The sequence below is a fragment of the Micromesistius poutassou genome (genome assembly GCF_964030765.1).
Source record: "Micromesistius poutassou genome assembly, chromosome: 6".
In the NCBI taxonomy this organism is placed as follows: domain Eukaryota; kingdom Metazoa; phylum Chordata; class Actinopteri; order Gadiformes; family Gadidae; genus Micromesistius; species Micromesistius poutassou.
The window spans coordinates 12,427,067-12,451,912 of record NC_140276.1 but is presented as its reverse complement, the minus strand read 5'-3'; the positions used below and the strand labels follow the sequence as shown (position 1 = coordinate 12,451,912).

At 50.9% G+C, this 24,846-nt stretch overlaps 3 protein-coding genes across 3 annotated transcripts in view; all 3 read right to left on the bottom strand.

Moving 5' to 3' along the window:
• Window positions 1–5,394: 5,394 nt before the first annotated feature.
• On the bottom strand, window positions 5,395–10,796 carry tgfb5 (transforming growth factor, beta 5; the record flags this gene model as incomplete). Its single annotated transcript, XM_084469460.1, has 7 exons — window positions 5,395–5,553; window positions 6,825–6,978; window positions 7,499–7,679; window positions 8,319–8,429; window positions 9,097–9,229; window positions 9,870–10,033; window positions 10,448–10,796. 7 exons carry the CDS (start codon window positions 10,794–10,796, stop codon window positions 5,395–5,397), a joined length of 1,251 nt encoding a protein of 416 aa, XP_084325586.1.
• Window positions 10,797–12,842: 2,046 nt separating this feature from the next.
• Window positions 12,843–15,334, bottom strand: trmt112 (tRNA methyltransferase activator subunit 11-2). The gene is made up of 4 exons (XM_084469971.1): window positions 15,112–15,334; window positions 13,994–14,095; window positions 13,402–13,494; window positions 12,843–13,182 (listed from the first exon to the last, which is right to left on the bottom strand). Exons 1-4 carry the CDS (start codon window positions 15,184–15,186, stop codon window positions 13,081–13,083), a joined length of 372 nt encoding a protein of 123 aa, XP_084326097.1. The 5' UTR covers window positions 15,187–15,334; the 3' UTR covers window positions 12,843–13,080.
• A 171-nt stretch (window positions 15,335–15,505) lies between these two features.
• Window positions 15,506–24,846, bottom strand: part of atg2a (autophagy related 2A) — a 28,659-nt gene continuing 19,318 nt past the window's right edge. Inside the window, exons 28-42 of the mRNA XM_084469851.1 lie at window positions 24,581–24,751; window positions 24,316–24,442; window positions 23,866–24,146; window positions 23,222–23,451; window positions 22,712–22,847; window positions 22,295–22,507; window positions 21,825–21,926; window positions 21,049–21,133; window positions 20,748–20,901; window positions 20,505–20,574; window positions 20,298–20,380; window positions 19,730–19,851; window positions 19,449–19,603; window positions 18,893–19,051; window positions 15,506–17,924 (exon numbers count right to left, since the gene is read on the bottom strand). Coding sequence (XP_084325977.1) covers window positions 17,688–17,924; window positions 18,893–19,051; window positions 19,449–19,603; window positions 19,730–19,851; window positions 20,298–20,380; window positions 20,505–20,574; window positions 20,748–20,901; window positions 21,049–21,133; window positions 21,825–21,926; window positions 22,295–22,507; window positions 22,712–22,847; window positions 23,222–23,451; window positions 23,866–24,146; window positions 24,316–24,442; window positions 24,581–24,751 — 2,325 coding nt within the window. The 3' untranslated portion in view covers window positions 15,506–17,687. The remainder of the gene's footprint in view (window positions 17,925–18,892; window positions 19,052–19,448; window positions 19,604–19,729; window positions 19,852–20,297; window positions 20,381–20,504; window positions 20,575–20,747; window positions 20,902–21,048; window positions 21,134–21,824; window positions 21,927–22,294; window positions 22,508–22,711; window positions 22,848–23,221; window positions 23,452–23,865; window positions 24,147–24,315; window positions 24,443–24,580; window positions 24,752–24,846) is intronic.

Sequence of the window (24,846 nt, the reverse complement as noted above, 5' to 3'; positions counted from 1 at the left end):
CTGCATTTCATTACCGTGTCACTACTTATTTAACGTGACTTTGTGTGTACTTAACATCTTCTGTTGCCCTCACTAGCCAACCATATTTGAATTGTATTGACATACAGGATCACAGCAATCATATCATCCTAATGGACGCTCAAAGCAAAGAACACGTTTCCTCCCTAAACCAGGGCCGTCCCGTGTTGGGTTTGATGAGGTGTGGGGTATGCGACTGTGTTTTTCGTAGGCAGAATCCGGAGGAAGTCCCGCCTCAAGCGCTAGGATTGGACAGGCAGCCTGTCAGGCAAACTTGCACGCTGACTCCTAACCCTAACCCTACCCCTACCCCTACCCCTAACCGTAACCCTACCCCTAACCCTATCAGAGAAATGCGTTTGTTAGTTTAATATACATTACAATTTCAGTTACCTACCCTGCGGTCACGTCACAGATTTTAGCCTTTGTGGATTGGATCAGGGATTTAAACCAACGTGATTGGATAATCTCCGGCTATCCCCTCATTAATATTCATGATTCTTCCAGATTCCGCCTGCGAAAAACACATTTGCGTGGGGTATAAGGCATTGAGTCCTCAGTGCTCCAGTCCAAGTCATCAGAATTGAAATGCAAATAAATGTCTACACAAACAGATATAACACAACTGCACCACTTTGAATGGTATTTTTTTATTAAGTTATAGGTCTACTGACATAACAACAATAAACATCAATCGACCCACACGTTTGTGGGTCTGTTTTACTTAGTAGAAATGGCAGGAATCCCTCTGAGGTGGAGAGACTGAGGCCCCGTCCACACAGAACCCATTTTTTGGTGAAAACGCATGTCTTACACATGTCTTATGTGTTTGGGCCGACCGTCCAGACGGAACTGGCGTTTTCGGTCCTCGAAAACGCACTTTTCTGAAATCGGGTCCAAGGGTGGATAAGATAAAAATGGACCCATGCGTTTTCGTGTCAGGATTCGTGTGGACGCCTGAAACGCAAACAAAGACGTCATCGCCCCCCCACCAGCTGGGCGACGTTAGAGTTGTGTTGAATTAGTTTTTTCTTTATTTGATTTGTATTACTTTTGTAGCTTTAAATTACTTTTGTAGCTTGGTAAATTTAATTACTAAATGTACATTAAAAAGTATTTCTGCTCAATCTAAAAGGTTTAACAACTGCTTTCTCCTCCTCGACTGTATGTTTGTATACAGCGCGCAGGTTTGATGTGCGGAGGCTTGATGCGCTCCACTTTTTTGTGGAGAACCAGCGCCATACAGTGGCCTTGAATATGTACTACAGTGTTTCTACAGCTTGATGTGTTTTTGCAATGAATCCGTCTTTACGGAGATATTCCTGAAACTCATCAAAGGAAAACGGAGGGGAAAAGATCGTCTTCACCCGTGTGGACGGGGCCCAGACCCGGCGCCAATCTTCTCATGTCTAACTCACGTCAACAAAGCGCAGGGCTGCAGGCTAAATGCAGCAAAGTTTATGGACCACTAATATTAATGAGTAGGATTTAAACAATAAAACACTTCATGCACCTCCTTTATGCACAAAAAATACAACTTTAAGCGACAATAGACGATTTTATTTAGAATCTAAATTGTAACAGAAACATGAAGCATGGACTGTCAATGATCAGTGAAAACGTTCTTTAGTATGGGTAAAGAGTTCTCACAGTGCAGCAGAGTGCAGTGCTTGCACCAAAAGTCAGCGCATGTTTCAGGTTATCAGGTTATCAGGCTCAGCATTGCTTCAAGGGGTTGATGGAGGTGTTTTAGAACATTTCCCATAGTCCATTTACCTCTGTCAGGTGGAGCTGTATGTTTCATTCGCGCACCTAAGAACTGGCGAGCCACTGTGAACTCCGTATCCACCACGGGCGTATTAGTAAGCTCCAGTAAGGGTTTAATCATGGACTGGTGTGACGGAGAGGCTCGTCCGTCCAGGGCGGGCCTAACTCACGCTGGGTCTGACGGGCCTGAAATTCTGAGCTATACCTTTTGAGTTACTGCAGAACCTGGTTATCAACTTCGGGGAAGTCAGGACAGACGTGGACTTGGATGTAGGTGGACACCAGAGACATGGGGGGTGGGGGGCTTTTGAAAAAACCTTTATATCGTTCTTCCCTGTGCGCCACTGGGCTGTGCTCGCGTGTTGCCGCGTGGTCGATGCACTTCTTCAGCCGTCCTGCAGTGGGCAGCGATGCGCCTCGACGCGTTAAACCAACGGAGGAAAAAGAAGAGGAGAACACAGCTCTTTTATCACACACAAAATCAAATGTATTTTATTAATCACATATAAAATAACATTTACTTTATCAGTCACGGAATAAAATAAACGTGGCTTCATTAAGCCACAAATCCTGCGATTCGGAGTGCGGTGGTAAGGGAGTCTTAAAATACTGGTAAAGGGACGTTAAGAAAGAGATGTAAAGAGGAGTAAAGACTGGTCAAGAGATAAACCAGTGCGCGGGTGTGTGCGCTCATCTCACAGGGGTGTTCTGCATGAGGATGCGGTGGGTCGGTGTGGGCATGGTGGAACATGGACTTCTGCATCCCTGACCCCACTCATCCCTCAAACACAAAGACTGAATATAAGGATCTTTACGTATGCATGTACAGTTAGTATAGGCATGCATGTGTACGTTTGAACAGACTCCCCCGCCCCCGCTCTCCAGAGGACAGAGGCACCGTGTGTGTGTGTGCGTGTGTGTGTGTGTGTGTGTGTGCGTGCGTGACAGAGTAGCTTTCTACAGGGATAAGTACAGGTTGGATATAGCAAGCAGTAGTTAAGTGCAAAAGACTTACAGATGCTGATCCTGGTTTACTTGGGGGGCTCACCACATCACGCCAAAACCAGTACCCCCAAAACACACACACACACACACACACACACACACACACACACACACACACACTTTCCAAATAGAACTGCTTTGGTCCAACCTTGATGTTGTTTCGAGATAATTAAACGGCAGATGTGGAATGGCTCCCAGAAGTTACTAAATACTAAATACTAAATAAAATGTCCATACTTCATCACACTTTTTTTTCATATATGTTTGAGTAAATCGCCAACAAGTATGGACAGTCAGTCAGCGAGCGAGTCAGTCCTGAAACAGCCAATCAGACTTCAGCCATCGCTCTTGTGTTTTTCTTGTTCAAACTTTATTGTCAGCCAGTAATTTACAGAAAACAGCCCTAAACAAACACCAGAATAAAGACGTTTCAATCCCAGCAGAGTGACATCATACAGAACAGGTTTTCGTGAAGAAGGTAACACAGAATAAAATCAAAATCACACAAAATAAAAAGGCCAGTTAGGATTGTTTGGTCTAACAAACAAACACGCACACACACACACACACACACACACACACACACACATTGCTTTCAGATTTTCTCACATACATACCGTATGTGAGAAATCAGACATAAGTACACACACACACACACACACACACACACACACACACACACACACAGAGGAGTGAACCCACGCACACGCACTAGCACACACACACACACGCACAAAACCACCAACATACCAGAAGGTCTATATTTAAAATGAGCCCCAGGGATTTTTTTTTATTTTCAGCGTTCAGACATTCTATCAAAAGTGGTCACTGTGGATCCTGGGGTGTAGAGAGAGAGAGAGAGAGAGAGACTGTGTGTGTTTTTACAGTGTGTGTGCACATGTATGAATGTATGTCTGTGAGTATTTGTGCGTGTTTGTGTCCTTCCGTGTGCGTGTGTGTCTGCTTCTGTCCGCGTGGATTGGTTGTGAGCGACGGTAACCATAGGAACGACAGGAGATAATGACAGCGTAGAGATAGGACAGTAAACCTTTTTTTTTTTTTTTACATCAGATAATGAACGCACGTCCAGGAAATGCACAGGAGAGTGCGATTATGGAAAACGTTGAGCCAGACCCAAATAGTTACAAATTTGCCCTGGCTGCAAAACACCACCTTAACCCAAAAGTACCGCTGTCTCCGATCCAGCCCTATCATCCCAGGCCTCACTGTCAAAGCCTCTTCCCTCCGCCTCCCTCTCTCTCTCGCTCTCTCTCTCTCTCTGTCCTCCCTGTTTCAGAGAGCTGTGGGAGAAGGAGGGCGAGAGAGAACAAGCAAGAGAGAGAGAGAGAGAGCGAGCGAGAGCAAGCGAGCAAGAGAGCAAGAGAGCAAGAGATAGAGAGGGAGAATGAGGGGAGCATTTAAACCCAGCGTTCCGTGAGTGGTCAGGTCGGTGTCTGGAAATCGTTCGCATCCTGTTTACGTCGGCATAGATTTCAGCCTCCTGCCACAGAGAGCTGGCCCCATGCTCTCGCTCGCTCTCTCTTTCTGGCTCTCTCTCTCTCTGGCTCTCTCTCTCTCTGGCTCTCTCTCTCTCACTATCGCCCTCTCCCTCTCTCTCTCTCTGGCTCTCTCTCTCTCTCTCTCTGGCTCTCTCTCTCTCTCTATCGCCCTCTCCCTCTCTCTCTCTCTCTCTGGCTCTCTCTCTCTCTGGCTCTCTCTCTCTCCCTCTCTCTCTCTCTCTCTCTCTATTTTCTACATCTAAAGTTCTCAAGCTTTTAGAAACCCTCTCCACCCTTTTGTCAAATCCCATCTATCATTATCACCTCCACCTAAAGACAGACGGAAGATTAGAAGGGACCAATTGATTCAGTGTGCGAGTATTCCCACACACGCACGCGCACACAACGCACACACGCACATGCACACGCACACACATACACACACAAACACAAACACACAGGGGTGTTTCAATAAGTCTTGAAATGCCCAAAGAAAAACAACATACAGGTCCCTGAAGTTTATGACTCTGTTGCTGAGGGTCATAAATGTTGCATATATATATTTGATATATTTATATACAGTCAGTAACCTCAAAACAAAAATATTTCCTGGGTAAACAGCTACAGATAACAGGTCCAACCCCACACTATGACTCCTGAACCCCACCCAGAGTTTTCCTGACCTCTAATGAGGCAGGAATAAAAACGAAGAAGAAAACAAAAAATAAATCAAAATCTCCCACACAAGGGTGATGAAGTTGGTGAACAAACCGCTCACTCTCTCTCACTCTCTCTCTCTCCATCTCTTACTCTCTTCCACCCACTCTCTCTCTGTCTCTCTCTCTCTCTCCATCTCTTCCAGCCGCTCTCTCTCTCTCCCCCCTCTCTCTCTCCCTCTCTCTCTCTCTCCCTCCCCCATCTCCCTCTCTCTACCCTACTCTAACTCTCTTCCACCCTTTCTCTCTCCTTCTCTCTCTCTCCCTCCCTCTCTCTCCTGTGTTGTTGACGTTTTCACTCGCCCATCTAGCCAAAACTCTCTCCTCCATCGGTACCTCCAACGCCCCCTCCCCCCCCCCCCCCCCCCCCCTCTCCCCTGCCCAGGGCCTCAGCGGCACTTGCAGGACTTGACCACCATGTTGGAGAGCTGCTCCACGCGGGGGGTCCGACCCATGAAGTACACGATGGTGAGGGGCTCCAGGTCCTGGGGCACGCAGCACGGGGACGCCGACGCCTCGGGGTTCATCTTGTTGTACAGGGGGAGGATCTGGGATGGGAGGGGGGGGGGGGGCAGAGATAGAACAGGGGTTCCTGAAGGTCGTCACATGACTTATGGCATAGTAGGGTCAGACTGGGGTCACTCTGGGCACCGTTGTTCATTTTTTTTAGATTCAAGAAAGAGAGAAAAAAAGACTTGCAAGACACCGTCACATGAAACGATAAATACAGTCAAAAGATGCACTGTCAAGTCTGAGTAAAGTAAAGTGCGATTGAGGTAAGGTGTGTTATGTCTTTCAGTGAGCTCCAGTGCAGTCCAACATAATTTTGAATTTAGAAAACTAACATATTGAAAAAAATATCTTACCTATCCTATTCTTCCTGTCTCATATGTTATGAATCCCATCCGAAAGGTTGATAAAAACCAGTAGCTCCTGTGGCCGAAATACATATTTGGAACTGCATATATTAGTATATCAGAATGTATCGTCCTGTAGTCAGAAGAATTTGGTTGTGGAATAAACCACTGGCCCATTGGACTGCACGCAGCCCGGTGAAAAGGTAACACAGATATAAATACCTCCGCCACACAGCCACCTAGGAAAACAGATCTATGCAAATAAAGCAAGAAGCCACAGCCTAACCTTTAACAAGGTTGTTTTTCCTCCAACTCATCGCCCTCCCTCGCAACCAGACCCAACCACAGATTTGTTATTTTCATAACCTAAAAATACTAAATTGAAGCTGATTACTGTACTGAGCCAAGGTACCAGGGCGGCATTTACTCTATATACAGGTATACCCTGAATATAACTTTGGAAACGCTCTTTGAGTCAAGTGATCTTAAATCAAACCAATCCATCTTCTGCTCATTTTCTCGTCTGAAAGGCCTTCCTTTCCCAGCTCTCTGTGTTAAACCCTCTGCGGGCCTCATGGCCTCATGGCCGGCGTTTACAGGGGTCCAGGTTGCCGAGGTGATGGGACATTTATGAGTGTGGGGTTAACCAACCCTCCCCAAACCACTGTGTTACTGCAGCCGTAAACACGGCACGCTGAGCAGTCTGCGGGCCCCGATAGCATAGCTGGTTTCACGGTTTGCTGACTCTTCTTCTTTACGATAAGCGAGCGCAAAGAGCTCGGTGCGAGTGCAGCGGTCCTTCTCACAATCGCGCTTCAGCATATGGTCACAAAGCGATGTGTTGTACAAACATCATTCGATTATTATTCCTTGGTTTAGTGAATTTGAAATAACGCAGTGTAATCAACGAACCAATCAGATGTCGCCTTACTAAATCAACACGTCAGCCAATCCCCGCTCACCATGTTGTAGTGGTTGTCGGCGCTCCACAGGTAGGGGCAGCTGCCCGCGCAGAAGTTGGCCTTGTAGCCTTTGGGTTCGTGGATCCACTTCCAGTTGAGGTCGCGCCGGAAGTCGATGTAGAGCGAGCGCAGGCAGCAGCCCTGCTCGGAATTCCTGAGTCAAAGAGAGGTGGAAAGAACAACAGGGAGTGTTTTTGTGGATATTATTTTGGAATATAATTTGGACCTCCATTGATTCTGGAGGGGATTGGAGCGGGGGTGGTGGGGCCGGGCCCCGTGGGTTTGGTCATGGGAAAATTAAAAAACGGGTGGAGGACGCAGGGCTGTGGAGGAACTGGCAGCCAGAGGTAATGATGGAGTGGGGCTGCCAGGCCATCTCCTCCGTGCTGAGGTTGTCTAAATTAAAACAACTGCAGACCGCTCGCTTGGCAGTCTAAACAAGGGAACCAGGGGACGCTTCTTTATTTTGACACACAATAGCCCGCGAAAAAAGCTCCCCGGGTCGGAATTAGCGGCAAAAAAACGACCCATCCACTCATGTGATCCCGTCTCCCTTAGCTTTTTGAATTAGGGGCATTTCTACTGCCGTGGGACTGGAGCACAGGGAGGAAGGGGGGGGGAGGGGGGAGATGGGGGAGGGGGGAGATGGGGGGGGGGGGGGAGGGGGGGGTTACCGGGAGCAGGTGGAGGAGTCGACGGCGGCCGCCCTCCTCTTGCGGTTCCTCTTGGTGGGGTTGTCCACGCGGTCGCTGGGCAGCAGGGTGAGGATGAGGTGGGGGGTCTTGGTGCTGAAGTCGGGCTGGCCCTTGGTCTGTCCGGGCCGCTGCATCTGTCGGAGCTGCAGGTCGTCCACACCTGGGGGGTGTGGACATATGTATAGATATATGTATTAATGTTTTCACATACTGCATGTATAAGTATTAAAAAATGTTAATACAAAGTATTATAAAACTTAATACAGCCATACAAGTAAAGGGATTCTTCAATAAAACCCCTGTGATGATATATACTACTATCAAACCCCAACTATCACGCCCCTACTATCACCCTCCAACTATCACCCTCCAACTATCACACCCCTACTATCACTCTCCAACTATCACCCTCCAACTATCACACCCCTACTATCACTCTCCAACTATCACTCTCCAACTATCACACCCCTACTATGACACCGTGCATGTGTGTTTGCACGCTCATGCGAGCGTGTGTGTGTGTGTGTGTGTGTGTGCGTGTGTGTGTGTGTGTGTGCGTGTGTGTGTGTGTGCATGCGTACATGACTACGTGTGTGTTCGCACTTGCGTCCATGCATGCATGCGTGTGTGTGTGTGTGTGTGTGTGTGTGTGTATGTGTATGTGCGTGAGTATGTGTGTGTTCGCACTTGCGTCCGTGCGTCCGTGCGTCCGTGTGTGCGTCCGTGCGTGCGTTTGTGCGTGCGTGTTCACACGTGCATGCGTGCGTGTGTGTGTGCGTGTGTGTGCGTGATCAGACACCTGCGAACAGCGCCTCCAGCTCCTCGCTCTTGTTGGGCAGGATGTTATTGGTGGACGGGACGAAGGTGCAGCAGGGGCAGTGGACGCTCAGCCTCAGGCCCAGGTTCTTCTCTGGTCGCCACGACGACGGGAGGGATGGACGGAAGAGAGAGATTAGAATGGATAACAGACAATGGGGCTACAAAGTGCACCGAGGTTAAAGTATAAAGTGTTAGCGCAGAGGAGAGAGTATAAGGTACAAAAGACGTTTCCATATTTTCTCACAGAGAACAGCACATAAACACAACATGATAAGAGGATTTAACAATAACATGTGGTCTGGGGGTGGAGGTGTGGGGGTGGAGGTCTGGAGGTGGAGGTGTGGAGGTGGAGGTGTGGAGGTGGAGGTCTGGGGGTGGAGGTGTGCTCTGAAGGTGGAGGTCTGGGGTGGAGGTCTGGGGGTGGAGGTGTGGGGGTGGAGGTCTGGAGGTGGAGGTGTGGAGGTGGAGGTCTGGGGGTGGAGGTCTGGGGTGGAGGTGTGGGGGTGGAGGTGGAGGTGTGGGGGTGGAGGTCTGGGGTGGAGGTCTGGGGTGGAGGTGTGGGGTAGAGGTGTGGGGTGGAGGTCTGGGGTGGAGGTGTGGGGGTGGAGGTGGAGGTGTGGGGGTGGAGGTCTGGAGGTAGAGGTGGAGGTGTGGGGGTGGAGGTGTGGGGGTGGAGGTGTGGGGGTGGAGGTGTGGAGGTGGAGGTCTGGGGGTGGAGGTGTGGGGGTGGAGGTGTGGGGGTGGAGGTGTGTTCTCACCTGTGTCTCCCAGCCAGTCCTTCACCGTCTCCGTGACCTCCACAGACATCCAGCTCCCTTTAGCCCGCGGCTGCACGTTCCGGGAGTCCACGTAGCGCTGCGTGGAGATGCTCTCCTCATCAGGCATCAGCAACTGATCACACACACACACACACACACACACACACACACACACACACACACACACACACACACAATGAAAGACTGACTAGCTGTGCAGATAAACACATATTGGTTGACATTGTAGGTTGGTTGTCATTTCAAGTTGTCTGCACTGGGTTCATGTTAAGAGCTGCAACCAAATGTTTAATAAAAAAATTGCACACCATAATGCCACCTCAAAAACAATGAAATATGTAGAAATGTGTATTTCTCGACTATAACTTTCTTGTCCATTGCTTAAAAGAAACAGTTTTTCTGCTGCATACGCACTATAAACAGAAATTATATATTCTGGCTTGGTACTGCATCGTGATGGTGGGGAACGTTACAGGGAGCATCGGGGGCGCTGCGGTGGCAGATCTAGAATATGGGTTAGCGTTTCACTTTTATACACCTTTGGTTAATTTGTTGTTTGTCTCAACGCTTTGGGAGGCTTGAGAAAGTGGAGGTGGCGGTTTATTTAAAAATAATTATATAGACATATTTTTTAAGGACACAAAAGTTAGTGGGGCAGCTGGGGGCAAGGCTCTAAAGTGGGGGGCGGCTGGCCCCCCTTGCCCCCCTGTAGATCCGCCCCTAGGACGCTGGGGCGCTCTGTGAGACGTTCATACCTGATAGACCTCTACTCTCTGTTCGGTAGCGCGGGCCTGCGGGTTCGGGGCCCGGAAGATCCGGAACTCGGCCTTCACCAGGGTGCTGTTGGCAAGCTCCACGCCGCTGACGTCGAAGTGGACCGTCCTGTAGTGGGGACTGGGCTTCTCCGGGTTCACCACATCTGGGCACCCGGAGAGGAAAGATACACTTAGAGACACAAAAAAGTAATGTTTGGGTGGAAAACTGGGTAGCGCAGAGCGAGGAAGGGCATGTGAAGCAGATTCCAAACTGTTGTTCGTTGCTGTCGCCAGCAACTGTTGTTGCTGGCGCGGTGGTTTCTGATTCCGCGGTGTGTGTCGAGACAGAGCATCATCATCGCAGACATTATGGATGATGATAAGAGGCTATAAACAGACAATAACTGTAATTATAGCTTTAGGTCAAATTAGAAACTGGACAAAGGACTGGCAAGCTGATTGCGGTGCCTTTTACGCACGCCTTACTCAGATCATAATAGGCTAAATTGCATGTTTTGCTCATTAAAAGGTCAGTCACAGGACTTGTTTAGAGTCCTGGGACTAGGAGAATGACTCACTGGTATCTGCCCGGGGCGGCAACATGTCAATACGTTGCACCTCTTTTGCGTAATAATCCTCTTCGCTACTCTCGCGGTCGCACGCGGACTCGGCCTGACGCGCGCGCTCTTTGAGCAGCTCCCTCGTGCTGTTGTAGAGGAGCATGACCTCGGGGGGCACCGTGTCGGTCGGGGGGGTCTCTTGCCTGGCCGGTGGACTCCTGATGCGGAGCTTGCTAAGGATTTGCCCGCGGACCGCCTCGATGCGTTTGGACTTCTGCTCATCCAGGTTGAAAAACTGGCAGGTGTTGAGCCCGTCGAGGGTGACCGCCAGCCTCAGCAGCAGGAAGAGGAGGCGGATGAGATACATGGTCCGGAGTGAGCGCTGGGTTCCCCGGGTCGCGCACCAGACCAGTCCTCGGTGTGTCGTGCGCCCCCGCGGCTCCTCTGCCGGTGCGTCGTTGCGTAAAGCCTCCAAATACAAACCACCGCGGAGTCACTTAGAGGCTTCCGACAGACATCTTCAGAGATTAATATCGATCCGGGAAAAAACTCATCACGAGCGACCAGCACAGAGCTCAGCCCATGTCGCAGATATCCGAAATACAAGATGATGTTCTCTTAAATAAAATAAATTGGAGTTGTCGCGTTTTTCTTCCACGCAGTCCACCAGGAGAGGGATCTAAAAGCATTGGGTCCAAATCCGTTCAACAGTCCAACCACTCGAGCTACAGGTCTTCGGAGATCCTCCCATTGCCCGAAAGGAGTCCATAAAAAACATTTAATGTAGACAGAATGTCCACCAGTGTCCAACTCGTCCTCCAAGCTTCCACTCGGGTCAACGTGACGCTACAACCTTCTGCCACACATAAAAAAGTCGACAAAATCAAATCTCTCGATGAAAGGGCGCCTTTGTGCTGCCCGGGACCCCTTGAGCACCAACGGCTCAATAAATCACACAGTTAGGCCTCCATCAGGTCAACTGAGTTTCAGTTCAGTGATCCACCTTTTTCCACGTCCGAGTGCCACATTGGGTTCAGCAGTGTGGGGGCGGATGGCGTGCTGACAGTCAGCCGGCTGTACAGAGCCTGAGACCCAAGGCTCCACTGAAGAGGTCCTCACGATGTGCAGAGAGAGGGGAGAGGAGAGGAGAGGAGAGAGGAGAGAGGAGAGGAAGGAGGGGAGGCGGTTGGAGACGTGACACCAAGGATATTGAGGGTATGATTATGCAAGATAGGCATCTCCAAAAAAAAAGGAGTAAAGTGTTGGCAACCCCCCCCCCCCTCTCTCTCTACATAGTAAGTATTTATTCTAGGGCATTTCAGGGCCAAAACTCAATTACCCCTCAAATAATCAATCCAGGAAACTCAAACAATCTCTCCTCCGCAAGAGAGGATAACTCTCCAGTCTCCCATCGTGCTGAATAACACTTTGCTCTGAACTGTATTGTAATTATTTAAAATGGAAAGTTACAAAGGCGTGTACAATCTTTATTATTAAATTGCATATCTCTTTTCTATCGCTATATTCAGCCTTCCGTCTATTATTTCGCCCTCCTGAGGCTTACTGTTAATTACAGCTGCGGAGAAAGAGACCGTTAATCTGTCAGGGAGGTTTTTATTGCCGCTTTGCTGCCATCCCATCAGACCGTTATTATAGTCGCGGGTGAAGCCCTGTAATTGCCAAGTAGAAGGGGAAGGTAGAGGGAGAGGGAGGGAGAGAGATAGGCATGCAAATAGAGGGATAGGCCTACATGAGACGAGGAGGAGCAGGCAGCCTTCTCTCCTTCTCAGTGTATGGTGGTGGCACAGCTATGTACCCCCCGTCTCTCCCTCCCTCTCTCTCTCTGTCTCCCTCACCCTCTCTCTCGCTCCCTCCCGTCTCTCCTCTGCAAATGATAACACGCTGCATGGAAACAAATAGGAGCTTGTTCCAACTTGAAGGCTCGAGGGGCAGCCGAGACTCGAAATTATGTCAACAGACTTTGCCTCGTAGTTAATTTGTCTACGTGGATCTAAAAAGTCGCTGGAAGCCATCGCACAGTAAAAAGCCAAGTCAATAAGGTCGACCGCAAAACCCTGGGCGCACCGCCGATCAGAGACATGCGCCCCCGGTGGTCAACGGTGAATACTGCACCTTCCAGCTTTTATTTTTTGAAAGAAAAAAAAAGGGGAAGAAAATCCATGAAAACAACGTCTACTCTTCACGGCCGCTTTCCGAAGACGAATATAGCCGAGCGACTGCCACGTCATGTCTCAGTACTGCACGGACCCAGAGCTGATTAGAGAGCTGGTGTAGACAGAGGGTTCAGACCTCTGAGAGTCTAGTTCTCCTGCACCAAAACACTTCTCTGCCCTGGCTCATCTCCCCATTCTCCATCTGGCCCCACCAGTCAGGAATACAGCAGACATGGACATCAGGAATAACATTTTTATTGAGAAAAAGAACCAAAACGAGCTAAAACAAACATAACACTTATAAAAATAAATCCAACTGAAATCCCCTCCTCTGGATGAAAACGGTGTCCGGGAAACTTGATCCGAAGGAAGAAAGCCAAAACAATAAGACCGCGACGCCGCCCCGATGTGTACCGGGGTCGCGCCAGAGTCCGGATTTACTGTTCTTTGAAATCACACATCAGATCCTCAGGGTCTCTAGACCTCATCCTCGTTGAGCAGCATGTTGGGGACCCCCCGGGAGATGGGGAACTCCCGGCCGGACTCCGGGCACTGCAGGCTCCCCTCCACCACCTCCACCTGAGGGCAACCGCAACAAACCGGTTAAACGCGTGGCCGCATAGATTACTTTGGCAGAAAAATGCTGCATGATGTAACCATAGAGACATTCTCTGTGTCAATTTGATTTCATTTGGGACGTATACTCATGTACACACACATCTGGACATTTACTATCCGTCTTAAAAAATAAGCACAGATGTGCATCACACACACAGATAGTAAAGAGAACCGGTGTACCTCCAGCAGCACTTTGTGGACCTTCTTCAGGAACTCTTCGTTGTTCTCGTAGTCGGCCACAAGCTCAGCAGGGAGGTCCTCCAGATGGCCCAGCTGGGGGGGGGGGGGGGGGGCAGACGTATGAGTCAACAGTATTACAACACTATTATTACTAGTGTTTTAATATACTGTCTTCAGGGCTGCAGCTCAAAGGAAATGACTGGTATAAATTGTGACATGACATATACTCTCAGTTTAATATATACTGTCTTCAAATAATAAAAAAAAACTCTAGACAAATCCACACACACACACACACACACACACACACACACACACACACACACACACACACACACACACACACACACACACACACACACACACACACACACACACACACACACACACACTTTTTAAACAAGATGTTCTTCGGTTAGTGACACAGAGGACAGAGGATTAGGGGACGATTACGACGGCACATATCCATCTTGGCTTGGTGGAACTATAGAGTTTGTGCGAGCTTGAAATGTTGGACAACGTTGGAAGTCCTTGTAGCAAGATGTGGAAAGACCTGCCCAGCAGTGACCCCCCCCCCGGACCCCCGGCTCACCCCTTCAGCCGCCTGCACCAGAGCGCTCCACTCCAGCTTGGGGATCATCCGGCTCACAAACTGGGAGTTGAACTCCACCTCGTTCACCTTCACCTCTGTGGCCTAGGAGAAGGGAAGACACACCAACCATCAGTGGAATTCCAACCACATTTTAACACAACACTTAAAAAAAGCAAAAGAAAAAAAAAAGCAAGGTGTGATTGTGTTAAAGGTCCCATATTATACCACCAGGTGTGGTGTGATTAGCCATTACAAGCCGTTTCAAAAATGTGCCGCTGACATCACAGGTGGGCCTGTCCACCTAGATGTGTGACGGACAGATGAGCAATGTTTGCTACAGTCCACTGGGCAGGCTGGTAGACTGATCTATCCAGCACACATCTAGGTGGACACGCCCACCTGTGATGTCAGAAGCGGCACATTTTCAAAACGGCTTGTAATGGCTAATCTCACTCACACCTAGTGGTATAATAAGTCCCCTTTAATGGGAATGTGACTTTGTCGTTCAGCGATTCATCATTGCTCAGTATCTAAAGATAACCAGGCCTCCCCAGAGACATTAACATGGGGCTATCAGGCGTCTGGTCAGGATGCCCCCTGGGTGCCTAGGGCGGTGTTCAAGGCCCGTCCAGCGGGGAGGAGACCTCGGGGAAGCCCCAGGACTAGGTGGAGAGATTATATCTCCACACTGGAGTCTGGGGCCCGCTGCTAGGGCTGCGGCCCCCGCGACCCGACCCCGGATAAGTGGATTGAAGATGAGATGAGTTCCCCATTTAAATCTTCACCATTAGAGTTAGACCATTCTGACGCAAAGGGAACTATAATTTAGACCAGACGTACGTGGCCGGCAAAATAAAACACCATCTGCTGAATTAGAAGGGTTAAAATAACACACACACACACACGTATGTATCTCACACACACACACACACACACGTATGTATCACACACACACACACACACGTATGTATCACACACACGTGTGTGTGTGTGTGTGTGTGTGTGTGTGTGTGTGTGTGTGTGTGTGTGTGTGTGTGTGTGTGTGTGTGTGTGTGTGTGTGTGTGTGTGTGTGTGTGTGTGTGTGTGTGTGTGTGTGTGTGTGTGTGTGTGTGTGTACCTTGATGAGCAGCGGGTAGCCCTTGGTCACCCCCTTCACGTGGGACGTCAGCATGTTGTGCGTCAGCAGCTTCATGTTTAAAGGTGGCGGTGTGTGTACGGTGCTCTTCAACGTGCGGACACGGTCGACTGTGCGGGACACTTATTGTTCAGTTCGTCTGTGAGCTGTCAGGTTGTTTCAATAAGCCTGCTCTGAAAAACATCACATGTGAACCGGAAGTTCCCTCAGTGCGTCGCTTCAGTGTTCCCCGAAACATTTACTTACAAAAGGTTCCCGAAGGGAATTACTAGTGAACTTTTTAAAATCGATAGAATTACCAGCGAAATGAATGGTATTGTTACTAGTAATAGTTAGTAAGTTTAAGGAAAAAACGTCGTCACAACATTTTTTTTATAATAATTTTTTATTCATGTTTTAATTAGTATATGCATCATCTTTGTATTATACAGGTCATTCATACTGCGTATGATATAGTAAATACACACGAGAGCTGTAACAGGCCTAGTTAACCAATTACCCTCATTAACATGCAATACACACACACACACACACACACACACACACACACACACACACACACACACACACACACACACACACACACACACACACACACACACACACACACACACACACACACACACACACACACACACACACACACACACTTTTTTTCGACCACACCTTCCAATTATCTTTCCGTTCACTACCACCAGACTTAGATTTACACAATTCCATTAATATGAAAACAATTGATACTAATGCTTAACAAAATATTACAATAGCAAAACAAAGTAAAATATTGCTGCAAGCAGCCATTAAGGGTTCCAAGCACCACAATGCCACCTGTATCCAAGGAAACTAATAATGTGACATCATGAAAGTGAATTTCAGGTGCGAACACGAGAATGTAAAATAAATGACCATTTGACTCATGTTTCAACTGACATTCCGTGACCTGCTATATACCCAGATCCCATTACACCGGTACATTGCCTCCCAGCTCTTTCTCAAGCGTTGCACCCTGCGAGATGTTACGATGAGGAGGCCGAGGGCCATTAAAAGATGCTACAGCGCCACCTATTGGTGGAAGGCAGCAGAACACTGCGAGTTGATCAGTGCATTTTGACCGGGAGTGGGTTCAATAGTTACTTGTTGTAAAATCTATAGTCGGTGATGTCCAACAGGCCACAATATATTGAAACTGGGCAATTCTAGCAGGACGGACTATCAAAAACATAAATGGACTTCTTTCAGCTCTGTATACCTAAATTTGTGGATGCCTGGATTTAATCATTAGATTGAGAAATCTATTTTAAAATATTTAAAAAAGGCGAGTTGGTTGGAGTTGGAGAGTGGATGAAGAATGCTGTCCCCACAACATGAAACAGGTTTTTGTGGCATGAGGAAATTTGAACCTATCTGCCAAATGTGGAATCAGTAGCCCTTACAGTTTCTGACTTTACACGGCACAATAATACAAAGAACAATGTGTAAAACGCAGAATTCAGAAAGAGTTCACTGCCGAATAATACTAATGAAAAGAAAAGAGAAGGAAGGCAACTAAAATGAGCTTTGAAAGAGACCAGATTAATACAGCTCTCCATGCCCGTCGAGGTCTCCATGGGAACAGAACAGAAGCACTAATGTCGCCCCTTTCACAGAGACCATGAATCCACATGGCTTCGATGGGACGACACGACAAAGACTGCGATAGAACACGACCCCGTTCGCCACTCCGCGATACGCATGAACGTGAGCCGCGAGGGATTAGTGTTATAGAAAATGTGATCAACGAAGGCCGCCTTTTTTTTTCTTCCTTTTCTTTTTATATAAAAAAGAGCACTTTATAGCAAGCGTTTATGGCACAGAGCACTGGGGCAGAGCAAGAGACGTCTCCGTTCACCGGGCTCCCCTCCACCTCCAGACGACTACAGACGACCGCTCTGCTACGAGAACATCTCTGCTCCTCATCGAGCGCCGTCTGAACCAGTTTAGACATGTGGTGGCTGAAGGGGGAGGGGAAAGGTCAAAGGGCACGTCCCACGCGGCCGTAAGCGTGTGGGACAGGAGCACGAGGAACACGAGTGTGGTGTTGATACGTTTGCATAATTCACCAAAGAATAACAAAGGAGCAAGGGAGAGAAAGAGCATACTGCTGTTCTAACTGGGGGACTAACTGGTGTACTAACTGGGAGACTAACTGGGGGACTAACTGGGGGGACGTGATGGGATCTACCCGATTGCATCAGAAGTTGAAATGTGTGTGTGAAGGAAGCGAGATGTGTAAAATACTGGACATAAGTCATTTCGAGTAGCAGTTGTCATTCTGTTTTTGCGGTTTCTCTTGATTTTTGCATCAGGACAAACACTCAGTTTCTCTGCAAAGCAAACGCGTGCATCCGGTCGCTCGGTTCACTCCCTTTAACACTTTCCAAAGCGCTGTTAGACCCGATCGAGTATATGATCACACTCGCACACGCACACACACACACACACACACACACACACACACACAGACACACACAGACACACACACAGACACACACACAGACACACACACAGACACACACAGATCACTCTTGGCCTTCCTCCGTGCGCCACTTCAGGAAGTCCTCCTTGCGCGCGTCCGGTTTGATCTGGTTGCGCATGCCGCCCAGCAGGTTGGACGTGGCCTCCGAGGCCACGATGAGGGGGCGCACCACGGTGGGCGGGATCTGCCGCAGGACGCCGCCCACCGCCCCCGGGAGGCCCTTCTGCTCGTGGCCCCGCGACGCCACGTCGCACAGGGTCTGCGCCGTGTCAATCACCCCCTGGGGAGGAGAGAGGGAGAGAGGGGGAGAGAGGAGGGAGTGGAGAGGAGAGGAGGGGAGGGAGGAGAGGAGAGGGGGAGGAGGAGAGGAGAGGGGAGAGGGAGAGAGGGAGAGAGGGAGCGGAGGAGAGAGGGAGAGGAGGAGAGAGGGAGAGGCTGAGTCCAGAGGTGAACACGTGATGACTGGCGCCAGTGATGGTGCCAGTTGGGCGTACTTTACTGGGGCCAGTGATTTAAAGCTGAACTTCCTCCCTTCAGTGACATTAGCCAATATTCCAGGTATAAATCATAACTCAGACTACAACAACCTCACGCCAAAACCGCCAGGAAGCGGAGAATCACTGAATGCGTCACAAACTCCCAATTCACACCGCCCCGCGACTTGGCCTCATTAAAACATATTTACTCTTTCATAGGGAGGTGAACCTTCCTTTCCTCTATCCGTCCATTTCCAATGGAGATGAACTCTCCAATTAGATTAGTTCGGAGAGTTCAGCGATCATTAACCTCTGGAATCCACACCTGGGCCGTCCGATCAGCGCCTTACACATGTGGTCGATGCAGAGCAGAACCTAAACACGGATGTAGTGAATGAAACTCGACGGGGGAAATACGCTCCAGATGACGCACGCAGCCAGGAAGAACATAGAAACAAAAGGGTCTGAGCGACCACACGCCCCGACTCACGCCCTTTTATTCATTGTCAATATTACTTAACTCATTTTATTTCACTTGAAAAAATCTTATCCTCCATACTTAATGCACCGCAGGTTCAGAGAGAAACGACATGTCGGTTCTTCTATTCCTCTTGTACATTTGTTGTAATTGACAATCAAGCTGACTTTGACTTTGAACTGAACGGCAGCAGAACCAGGCAGCCCTATAGGAAGCGTACGCCCTCGTGCGTCCGTCCTGGTCTGGACGGTTTTGCCGTGAACGAAGCGCTGAGCAGGCGGGGAAGAGACGCACCTCTCTGACGGTGTCGTAGGCCTTGGCCACGCCCTCCCGCAGGTCGGCGGGCTGCATGGCGCGGCGGGGCCGGCCGGCCGGGGCCCGGCCCTCTGTGATGCTGTAGCGCGCCAGCGGAGGGGTGGGGGACAGGATGTCGTACACCGTCTCCGCCGTTGCCTGCGGAGTGCGGGAGGGGGGGGGGGTGGGGATGGAGGAGAATCACACATCGCCGTCAACTGCAACGTCATGAATGGATGAACACGCATCGCTATGGGAACACATACGCCTCATCGCATTGGACATCAAATGCCTTGTTTACATTTGATCTGTGAAAAAATGAATATATTTTTATAAATACGTCACCAATGCTGATTAGATTCCCTTTAAATCACATTAATACACTTTTTTTCCAAACACCTACGGCCCCATTTCACGTATTCTTCCGAGACATGTCGTTTATAGGGACCAGCATGACCACGATCTAATGCTTCTCTCCTAACACTCGAGTCTCTCGGGGGCCCCCAGCCGACGGTGGTGGCGGCGGCGGTGGGGGGGGGGGGGGGGGGCCGGGTACCTGGATGGCCTGCACCAGCCGGTTGCTGAGCTCCAGCGCGGCCGAGGCGGTGGACGTGCCGAAGGACGCCGCCCCGCGCTGGAGGCCGCGGATAATGCGGCCGTCCTTCCTGTACTGCTCGATGGGCATCCAGAACAGGTCCCTGACGCCGTGGACTGGAGGGGGGGGGGGGGGGGGGGCAGAGGGGGAACCAGGTCAGTCAGACACCTGCTTACGTTCTTGGCCTCCCTGTTTGGGTGTGTGTGTGTGTGGGGGGGGGGTGGTGAGGGGGAACGACGTACACAGCTGGACTACAGAATGCATGGGGCCCACGCCTCCCAGGATCCCCGGCAGTTGGTTCTTGCGGATGTCGGTCAGCCACTCGCTGACGGCGTACTGGATCACCTTGTCCACGCCCAGCAGCCTGGGGGGGGGACCAAGAGACCACTGAGATGATCAGAAGAACTGTAGAGTAGTACTTGAGCTGGAGCCAATCACACGCAGACTCCACGTCGCTTTAGAACCGTTATGAATAATCATGTTTCCTTTGTAATGACATTCATATGACTTCATATGTGCATAACGTCTGATGAGAGACCTACTTGTCAAAGCAATTCAAGCAAGGATCTATGTTAATAAGCCGATTCAACGGCAACCGTTTAGAATTTTCAAGACAGAAATCAATTAGAAACTACGATTTAGCATTCTGTGAAGAACATGCTGGGACCTTGGTTATCCTTGTGAGTACCGAGTCAATAATGAGCTCCAGTCCCATTGTAACCATTAAGGAACATGGTCCATGTGACGAGTGACCAGTATGGAGGCAGGAGAGAGAGAGGGGGGGGGGGGGGGGGTGAGGGGGGCTCGTACCCGTGTCTGCAGCACAGCCTCTTCAGCTTCAGCTCGGAGCAGTTGAGCTGGGCCAGGCCAATCAGGATGCCCGCAAACGTCCCCTGAGGAGAGCGGACACCGTTAAACCTAAAGGAACCGACGTCTCCTGGAGCCACAAAGAGGAGGTGCAGCAGTACGCGCAGCCGTCGTCATGGCGACCGGTTCAGCGCTCCGTCACGCCCTCACCTGCTCTATGACCATGTGTTTGCCGTGGTAGTCCAGCCAGATGGGCACCTCCGAGATGAAACGGAACTCCCTGCAAATCAAGTCAAACATTTAAATCCATTTATCCATGGTTTATACTTGTTTTATAAAAATAAAAATATAAAGACGGTTTATACTACTAAGTGCGTTGATTTAAGGAGAGTAGGCCTTATTGCCCCCGAAAGCCTATAGAAAGCAAACGGTATGAAAAGGTGATTTAAATACCGGAAGTAGATTGGCTGGTCGGAGGAGGAGGTGGAGCCGGCGGAGGAGGAGCTCTGCTCGCTGTAGGTGGTTTCCACGGAGGCCGCGAGGTCAGGACCCAGACCGCCGCCCGACTCCGCCTCCTCGCTCGCCTTCTGGGCGGAGTCTGCCTTCACTGGGGATCAGACACACACATCATGTTTGAAACATCACTGAGCTGGCCTTGACACTCGTGACACGCTTAGGATATGACGTCAGCCCTGTGATATGAGCTCGTCTATAGACGTCGTGTTCAGATCCCCTTCCAGAACGTGAGGCTCACCTTCAGCTGCAGGGTCTACGGGCAGGTAAGGGTTCACCAGGGAGGCCAGGTTACTGAAGTAGTCCTTCAGGAAGAACAGGGCGTCCTGGGAGAGGAGACACACAGTTAAGCCATAAAAACAATCCTGTCCAATCCTGTTCAGTGGAGCAGCGGCGCCTCAGAGTAAACTTAACAAGAAGAGGGAAGGCCGAGGCGGGACTAGATCCGACATTGTGCAGCGTGTGACCATGTTCTCTGCTTTGCCACCGCACTGGTGGAACGAGTTCCCTGCCGACGTCAGGACCGCAGAGTCGCTCGCCAGCTTCCAAATGAGACTCAAGACTCACCTGTTCAGAGCTCACCTAGACCCTGCAGAGCCACCGCCTCCCCATGCACTTATTGTATGTTGTACGTCCTGGCCCTTAATGCACGCACTTATTGTATGTCGTACTTAGTACTTAGTTAGTACTTACTTAGTACTTCGTACCTATAGTACTTAGTTGTGTAGCGTCTTATCCTATCCTAAGCTATCTTTGTTGTATACGGGGAATGGGTTAACCTAGTGATTGTTAGTGCTTGGCACTCGGTACTATGAACATCCTTACTGTACCGACAGAGATATATTGTTTCCCCTTCTTCTGACAAATGTACTTATTGAAAGTCGCTTTGGATAAAAGCGTCTGCTACATACGTAAATGTGACTATACGAGGGTGAGTGGATTTGTATTTCTCCTTGAGGGGAAACGGTCTCTCTCCGGGGGGGGGGGGGGGGTCTTGTGTTGCTCATGGAGGCTGACCTGGTCGATGTTGAGGCGGAGGGGGAGCAGGCTGACCCTCAGGCAGCACTCGGGGCCCCCCAGGCCGGACTCCGGGCACACCTGCAGCGCCTTCACCGTCAGCTGCGACACACACGGAGCCACGGGCGTCAGGAGCACAGATCACAGTAATAACCCCGCCCTCTCTCATCTCTCACTCTCACCGTCCCCCACACTCTCCCACGCCGTCCCCGTCTCCCTCACTCTTTCTCGGCCTCTCACACTCTCTTGTTCAGTGTCTCACTCTGTCTCCGTCTTTCACTCCCTCCATCGCTCACTCTTTCCCTGTCTCTAAACACTCTCCAGCTCTCCTTCTCTCTCTCTTGTGTCTCACACTCCCTTCCTCTACCTCTCCTCCCTCTCCGGTCTCTGACTCCCCCTCTCTGGTCTCTCTCCCCCTCTCCATGTTGGAGTGGGCCCGGTGGGGCGCTCTCTCTCTCTCTCTCTCTCACCATGTTGGAGTGGGCCCGGCGGGGCATGCTCTCGCTGGTGTAGAGGTAGAGGAACTTGTTGAGCTGGGAGGAGGCCAGGCGGTCCCGGACCTCCAGCTCCTGGACGATGAACACCTGCCGGGAGAGGGGCTGCTCCCCGCCCAGGCCCCCGGCCAGGCCCTCGCCCTCGGGGCCCGACGCCACCGCCGGGTAGGACTCGTGCTGGAAGGACACCTGGGGGGGGGGGAACACAAACGGTAAACGGTTCACTCCAGAGGAACGCAGAGGTCCGCGGTGGCGCCGCTGCCAGTCAGCTCGATGGGAGGAGCAGTGGGCGGACTCACCTTGGAGAGCCAGGATCTCCAAGGAGGAGCAGTGGGCGGACTCACCTTGGAGAGCCGGTATCTCCAAGGAGGGGCGCTGCGTGGTCACACTCACCTTGGAGAGCTGGATCTCCATGAGGAGGGTGTGCTGCCGGCCGCTGCCCCCGGCCCAGCGCCACGAGTTCTGGGGTCGGGAGGGGCCGGCGGAGCGGGAGGGGGAGCAGCGCACACCCGCCGGCACGGAGCGACCCCTGGAGAGAGGCGGGGGGGGGGGGGGGGGGGGGGTAGGGGGGGCAAAAGGAGGGGGGAGGGAGGAGGACAGGAGGGGAGGAAAGGAGTGGCATTGGTGGATTGTAAACTCTTGAACATGGAGGGTGAAAAATGGGATTGGTCCTCATCTTAGGTTTCATTTTATTTATTTGCCTTTATTTGCGTCACCGTTTCTTTTTTAGCTGAAAGTATTATGAGACGAGATACAGAGTAAATGATGACACGAAAAAGATGTTTTCATTCTCCCCAACTGACATGAAACTGAAATTGGGAGTGTATGTGAGTGAGTGAGTGAGTGAGTGAGTGAGTGAGTGAGTGAGTGAGTGAGTGAGTGAGTGAGTGAGTGAGTGTTTACCTATTAGCCTGCGCGGCGTGTATGGACAGTGGCCGGCCCCCGAAGTCCTTGCCGCCGTAGAGGTGCCAGACCACGGAGACCTCCCGCAGCACCACGCGGCTCTGGGGGACCGGGAAGCCGCTGGGGGCCCGCAGCAGGTCGGCGCTGCCCCGCGGCCGCGAGAAGTGGCCCTCCTTCACCCTGATGGGCCCCGGGGCCAGCACCGTCACCACGGGCTCCCCGTCCCTGGACTGATACAGGGGGGGGGCTCCATGAGGACACGTAGGATACTACTTGTAACAATAATAATACTACATTTGGTTATAAAGAAAAAGGTACAATATGCTAAATAACTGAGTTAGAAATGTGCTCTTAAACACATCATGACACACTTTGGGGAGGGGGGGGTGAGAAAAGAAAGAAAGAAAGAAAGAAAGAAAGAAAGAAAGAAAGAAAGAAAGAAAGAAAGAAAGAAAGAAAGAGTATTTGGAAGGAGAGAGAAGGGTGAGGAGCAATGGGGAGTTTTGTTTCTTATTTTATCTAGCTTGAAATCACAAGTCTTGCACATTGTACGGTGCATAAATATGCACTTTACAATGGCAATAAAATATAGTACGAAAAAGAGTACGAAAATAGTGTCGACCAGGCAAACACCCGATCCTGACCGGTATTCCGATGCCCGGAGCCTCCAGGATGCAGAAGTCGTCGTTGTCCGTGGAGCCGTCAGATCCCTCCTGGGACAACCCGTCGGCCTGGACCTCCGTCGCCGTGGCGACCAGCCCGTCCAGCTCCAGGTCTGGCTCCTCCTCCTCCTCCTCTGCCTCCTCCTCCTCCTCCTCCTCCTCGCCGCCGCCGTCCACCGGCGGGAAGGAGGGCCGGCGCTTGGGGGCCTCTCCCGGGAAGAGGTAGACGGATACGGGGTCCGCCCGCGGGACTGAGGGGGAACCTGGGGGTCCGCACGCGTCGGTGGAGGAATTACTTTTTTTAAGTACTGTGTATTGTGTAGTATTGTGAGTATTGTGAACATAGAATGAAACAGCAGGGGGTAGACCAATGCGATGCGACGATCCTGCGTCCATCGTCGCGGTACGAGACTGAGAGTGACGCTTCGTTACCTGACTCTGGCCCCTCCTCCCGTTGGCTCCTCTCCGTGTCAATCAAGGCGTCTGCCAGGTCGTACTGATTGATCTCCGCCGTCTCGGCGGGGTGACAGGGGGGCGGGCAGGCGGGGCTCTCCGACAGCTGGGACACACAAGGAGGGCCGCACAGTCAGGGGCGCCGCTTCCGATCCGATAGGCCGACAGTATGCGAAGAGTCTCGGTTGTGAAAACGGCTTTCAAGATCTGCCGTTAAAAGGGGGGGGGAGGGGGGGGTCCTTACCGGCAACTTCTGGCCGGCTATCTCGGTGGGGGAGGTGTGGCGTGGGGGCGGGTGCAGGTCGCCCTGGGAGACCAGGTACTGCAGCAGGTTCACCAGGGCCGCGCACGAGTCGGCGCACGTGTGCACGTGGACCACGTTGTTGGAGCACCGCAGCTCGAAGAGGGGCTGGGTCTGAGCGAGGGACGGGGAGAGAGAATGGGGGAGTTAGCCAGGCTTCAGGCTGGGTGAACCAGGGAACCACGCTGCTGTGCAGAGTCTCTCTCTCT